The following is a 6052-nucleotide window of genomic DNA, read 5'->3' as shown; positions in this document are numbered from 1 at the left end:
AGAGAATAGACTTTAAAATACTGATGTTAGTTTATAAATCACTGAACGGTTTAGCACCACAATACATTAAAGATCTGTTATTACTGTACCAACCGTCTGGACCCCTCAGATCTTCTGGTTCTGGTTCTGCTCTGCATCCCCAGAACCAGAACCAGACGAGGAGAAGCAGCATTCAGTTTCTATGCACCACAGATTTGGAACAAACTTCCAGAAAACTGTAAAACAGCTGAAACACTGGATGCCTTTAAATCTGAACTTAAAACCACCTGTTTAGAGTTGCTTATGGCTAAATTAGGGTTAGAGTGCGGGTTTTGATGTCGTATGTCTTTAATGTTTTTAATTTCTTTTTATTTCTTTTCTAATGTTTTTTTTAATCTCTTTCTCACTGTTTGTTTAATGTCACCCGCTGTTTTTATTTTAATTAAGTAAAGCACTTTGAAATGCCTTGCTGCTGAAATGTGCTATACAAATAAAGTTTGATTTGATTTTGATTTGATTTAAATACCAGTAGAACTAGAACTTTTTCATCAATATTAAGGAATTATTGACTCAAAACAAGCTCCTGTTTCTTGCTGAAAAGTTTCTTACAAGTTACTTTTCAAGTGTGCTGAGATTTTTGCACAAGAAACTAGACCAAAAATACTTAGTAGGGTTTTGTGTTTTACAGTGTGGATAATTTTTCCCCCATAATTCCTCAGGGCTGTAACCTCCTCACTCTCCGTTTCTTTGACCTAATTGCTCGTTGCTGCAGGAATTTGATGCGGTTGGACGACAGGTTCCTCTTCCTGCCGGCATCTACAACCTGGACGACCTGAAGGACTTTGGCAGGAGGAAAGGCTGGTGTCCGTACTATCTGGCTCGCTACGCGGTATGCCAACAAACGCTCCAAAATGGCTCAAACATGACAACAACATCTATTAACTGTCTTTAGTTTCTCCATTTGTTTTGTGTTTTTTAAGTTTTGCTGCAAATTTTGCACAGAAGTCAAATTTAAATTGAGTTATTTTGTGACTTTTGTCTCCAAACTTTCCGTTTTATTATCAGGAGACTCTGACTCGTACAAAATGCATGATGCAAATTTGGAATTTTTATGATTTTAACAATTCAAAACTTACAGCTGCAATGACTTCTTAACCCCCCAATGGATTATTTAGTATAAAACCCTAACCCAAAAAAGGATAAGTTTTGTATTTGCTATCAATTTGAGCATTAAACCCACAAATTTAGCTTTGATGCAAATTAGCCACTCCAGGCACTTAAGGATTTTTAAAATCTTGATATATTATTTTTTTTCTGCTATTATTTCTGTAATAAAGCTTTAAACATTCATTGCTCCAGTACAGTAGTTTTCTGACAAATAAATTTAAACAAGTGTTTGATTCATGAATAAACCAATAAATGTCCTCCTCCAATCAGAATTGATATTTAAACTGTACTCCTCATCATGCTGTTCACATTCTGGCTTCATGAGACCAACTGATCAAAAGTTCCTCGTTAATGCCTGAATTCCCTGTTTCACTATAAGAAACACGGCATTTCTTTATACATTAAAATATTTGGTTTTTAATTCAGAATCTAAAATAATTATTTTATTCTATGTTGTGTAAAAAAGATATTCCTCTAATAATAGTTTCTACAGTTGTACCCAAATGATGCATGTTACCAATTAATGTGAATTTTATTCCTTTCCTTAGTTGCTGGGTGTCGCAAAAAAGCTTCAAACCCAAAATTACATGTAACTTTTTGAATTGTGGTCAGATGTCGTCTCGTCTGAAATATTAGTTGTAAAAGACATGAAGTGCGCTAGTAAATATTTTTATTTCATCACCAGCTTACCTCAGATTGTAGATATTTTGGAGTTTTTGATTCTGTCGTCTCAGTTTTCATCTCAGCTTCCAGGAACCAGATGTCGTTCATCTTCTGACCACTAGTTGGTGCCAGAAACGCTTCTGATTGGACCGTTGGCATGAGAGGCCTCAACTGTACTGGTTTGGTGTGTTTTCAGATAATTCATGCCAACATCGTCGTGTACAGCTACCACTACCTGCTGGACCCGAAGATAGCCGACCTGGTGTCCAAGGAGCTGGCCAAGAAGTCCGTGGTGGTGTTTGATGAGGCCCATAACATCGGTGGGGAGACGACGACGTTGAACCATTAAAATGTTTACGATGAAGTCGTCTGAATTTCTTCTTGCTCCTCAGACAACGTGTGCATCGACTCCATGAGTGTGAATATAACTCGGCGAACGCTGGACCGCTGCCAGAACAACGTAGACACGCTGCAAAACACGATACACAAGTAGGTAGTTTCATGTTTTCAATGTTTAGAAAATCCTTGACCTGCCGAGAGAGAGAAATATGGCAGATCTATTTATTATTTATTATTTATCTATTTATTATATTAGCATGAATTTATTTTTTTAAATCTTTGTTTTAGTGTGTGTATTTAATCTTTTTGTATATAGACATATTTAAATTACTTTATTTGTTTTTGTATATGTTTATTTCTTAAATTTAATTTGACTTTATTGATTTATTTATTGGATATGATTTGTATTTACTCTTTGCTCCTGAAAATATTTGGCTTTGAAGTTATTGTTCAGTCAATCAAGTTTTGTGTAGCACATTTCAGCGACAAGGCAGTTAAAAGTTATTTACATCATAAAAACACAAGAATTAAAAGTCATAACTTTTTACAGATCTGGAAAACCAGTGACAAACATTACAGTTTGTCAAGTGTCATCATCAAAACGATCAATAATCATCAAATATGTTGACCAATATTCCATTTATTATGGTTCAAAAGCAACCAGCATAGTGTAGATTTAAAGGACATTTTATGGAAGTTTGTTCCAGATCTGTGGTACATAGAAGCTGAACGCTGCTCGTTGTAAACAATATGGTCGACAGCATTGCACCCCAGTCAATGTAAAAATCTTTGAATAAAAATGTCTCCTCTGGGACTCTGGGTCGTAGTTCAGGTATTATTTTATCTTAGAGATGCTAAGTAGCTTCTCCCGGTGTAGCTTCTCCAATAGTTACCAAACTGAAAAAGTTTTTTTCCTTTGCAGGATAAAGGAGACTGATGCCGCCAAGCTGAGGGAGGAGTACAGACGACTGGTGGAGGGGCTGAAGGAGGCCAACGTTGCCAGGGAAACGGACATCTACCTGGCAAACCCAGTGCTACCTGACGAGGTCCTGCAAGGTCCGTCAATCCGCCGCTCCTTATCTTTTCTCTCGCTGCTCTTTTAGCATTCACAGCAGTGCTTGTTTTAATGCTTGTTTTAAACTTTTTATACTTAAAACTCTAAAAATGTAAATTCTCCTTCTGCTTCCTCCTCACCTGGGGAAAGATGGACGCCTCACAAGCTGAACGTTTCTGTTACCGATACTGGAGTTCAAATAATATGAGAATAAAGTCGTAATGTTACTAGAAAAAAGTCGGAAAAATGTTGAAGTCATAATAATGTGAAAATAATGTCAATGAGAATAGTCACTATAATACAAAAATAAAGCCTCAACAATATGAGAATAGTTGTAATAATAAAAGAATAAAGTAATTCTGTACAACTTTACTCTCATACAAGTTTTTTACTATATTTTTCCAGACTTTAATCATTCATCTTCATCTGTTTTTTATGTGTTTTATGAATTAAAACGTCATTATAAACTTACAGTGGACATTTCTGCCATGGTCTGCTGAACGTCTAACTTTACCATGAAAACCCACTGACAAACAAATACATGGATAAATAATAAAAACATTTCAAATGGTTTGCATGTAGAAACAATAACATTGCAATGCATTAAAAATATTAATTAAAACTTGATGTCCTGTTCATTAGATGAGTTTATTTTCAAATTCTGGTTTTTATCTTCCTGAAAATCTTTACAACAAACTCTGAGGAACTCCTATTATTTCTCTGTTTCCAGTTTTCTGCTTTGATTTAAAGCTAACTGCTTGTTTTCCTCTCTTCCTCTCCTTAGAGGCTGTTCCCGGTTCGATCCGTACGGCCGAACACTTTGTCGGCTTCCTGCGGCGTTTCCTGGAGTACCTGAAGGCCCGGCTGCGGGTGCAGCACGTCGTCCAGGAGAGCGCCCCGCAGTTCCTGAAAGACATCTTCGACAAAGTCTGCATCGACAGGAAACCTCTCAGGTCAGCCTCGTTTCTCTGCACAGGACAGTTTAGGGTTAAAAATAAACCCTGGAAAATAAACTTACTAACTCAGAGCAATCTGCAGAAATATCAGAATAAATGTAAACAGTGATTCTTGTCACTCATCTGCAGTTTAATAGAAATGCTTCAGTTGCACTGATATAAAAATTAGTGCTGATATTTTGACACCAACTGATGACATTTACATTTAAACTCCACACAATCCTCCATGGCATCATAAACACCATGACAAAAACAGACAAATATCTTAACAGTTTTACTTACAGGAATGATACCAATGTGTTAAAGGATCAACATCGTATGATAATGGAGATTTTTCGTCTTGATAAATTTTAAGTAATTTTTTTCTTTTTTTTTTTAGAAAAAAACAGAAATTTTATCTCTTCTGTTTGTGCTATTTTTCCACCAGAGGATCAATAAGTATCAGCAGTTATTATGACGTATTAGGGCCATTATAGATGTTTAAGTTGAAAGTACATTTCTAGCAAATTCTCAGAAATGTTGAGATTATTCAGAAATTTTCAAAAAAAGAGAGGAAATGTACGAGTTTATAATAAATTTTGAAATTAAGCTCAGGAATTTAGTAGAAAACCTCAAAAATGTCAGAGTTTTTCTAAAATATTGAGATTTGGAAAAGTGGAATTTCATATTTATATTTAATCACTTTAAAATATTTTATTCCTCTGAGTAGCCAGACCTGCAAATAATTTTATGTTTTGTTGATAACATCAGTTTTACAAATTAAATCGTAATAAACAGTAAAACCTTTTTACTTGAATATGGTTCTGGAAGTAACTTATAAATTTATCAAAGTCAAACTTCTCTTCAGTGCAAAACATTCACCTCTTGTTGGTTGTAATATTAACCCACTAGCTTAGCTGAGGAAGCGTCACACTGTGAATAACAGGATGACTGACATGTATTTAGAGTTTTCTCCACTGTGTGGCTGCAGGTTCTGCGCGGAGAGGCTGCAGTCGTTGCTGCGAACTCTGGAGATCGCAGACATCGCAGACTTTTCGGCCGTTACGCTCATCTCCAACTTTGCGACTCTTGTCAGCACCTACAGCCAAGGTCCCGAAAGGCTCCTGACCAAACCTCTTATTCCTTCAGTAAACTTGTTTTAATAGACGTGCTGCTCAGATCTTTAGTTTTAACAAATTTCTCCTTGTAAAGGTTTTACCATCATCATTGAACCTTTTGAGGACAGAACTCCAACCATCGCCAACCCTGTGCTGCACTTCAGGTGGGAAAAAATTAACAGGAAACATCACTGGGTGGTGCTAATTTTAATTTAATAAACCATTTATTGATTATTGTAAGTTAATTGTTTGCATCCCTGCTTTTTGACCCGGTTTTCTCCCCGTTTTCCAGCTGCATGGACCCGTCTATAGCCATCAAACCTGTTTTTCAGAGGTTCCAGTCGGTCGTCATCACCTCAGGGGTGCGTCTCTCTTTTTCCTCCCCAAACCTGTTTATTCCATTCCGGGTTCCTACGGGTGCTTGAATTTTTAGGTTTGGAAAGTGTTTGATTTCTGTATAAATCAGTGAAACTGGTTGATATTCAAACTGCAAAGTTTTGTAATAAAGTTCAATCTAATTCTTGATCAAAAGCCTAAATTTGGAAAATGTTAATAGCAGAAATCGGATATTTTCATTCACCTAATAAAAAGTCAGACACAATTAGTTAAATCAGACCAAAGTTTTCATATTTTTAGTCAAATAGAGTTACCAAAGCTGCTTGGCTGGCCAAGGGTTGCTAGGTAACGGGGTTAGCGTTGCTCGGTAACAGTGCTGGGCTTAGCTGGGGTTGCTAGGTAACGCGGTTAGCGTTGCTCGGTAACAGTGCTAGGCTTAGCTGGGGTTGCTAGGTAACGTG

The 6052-nt window shown here is 36.5% G+C and overlaps 1 protein-coding gene across 1 annotated transcript in view; it reads left to right on the top strand.

Annotated features, from left to right (window-relative positions):
- The window catches only part of ercc2 (excision repair cross-complementation group 2), a 16987-nt gene that overhangs the window by 4334 nt on the left and 6601 nt on the right, over positions 1 to 6052 (top strand). The window contains exons 7-14 of the mRNA XM_008426643.2: positions 752 to 868; positions 2006 to 2129; positions 2202 to 2298; positions 3071 to 3204; positions 3987 to 4155; positions 5129 to 5247; positions 5350 to 5419; positions 5548 to 5617. Of these exons, the coding sequence (XP_008424865.1) occupies positions 752 to 868; positions 2006 to 2129; positions 2202 to 2298; positions 3071 to 3204; positions 3987 to 4155; positions 5129 to 5247; positions 5350 to 5419; positions 5548 to 5617 (900 nt within the window). The remainder of the gene's footprint in view (positions 1 to 751; positions 869 to 2005; positions 2130 to 2201; positions 2299 to 3070; positions 3205 to 3986; positions 4156 to 5128; positions 5248 to 5349; positions 5420 to 5547; positions 5618 to 6052) is intronic.

Source organism: Poecilia reticulata, linkage group LG13 (genome assembly GCF_000633615.1).
Source record: "Poecilia reticulata strain Guanapo linkage group LG13, Guppy_female_1.0+MT, whole genome shotgun sequence".
Classification (NCBI taxonomy): domain Eukaryota; kingdom Metazoa; phylum Chordata; class Actinopteri; order Cyprinodontiformes; family Poeciliidae; genus Poecilia; species Poecilia reticulata.
The sequence above is the reverse complement of the archived record's forward strand: the minus strand, read 5'-3'. Positions and strand labels throughout refer to the sequence as shown.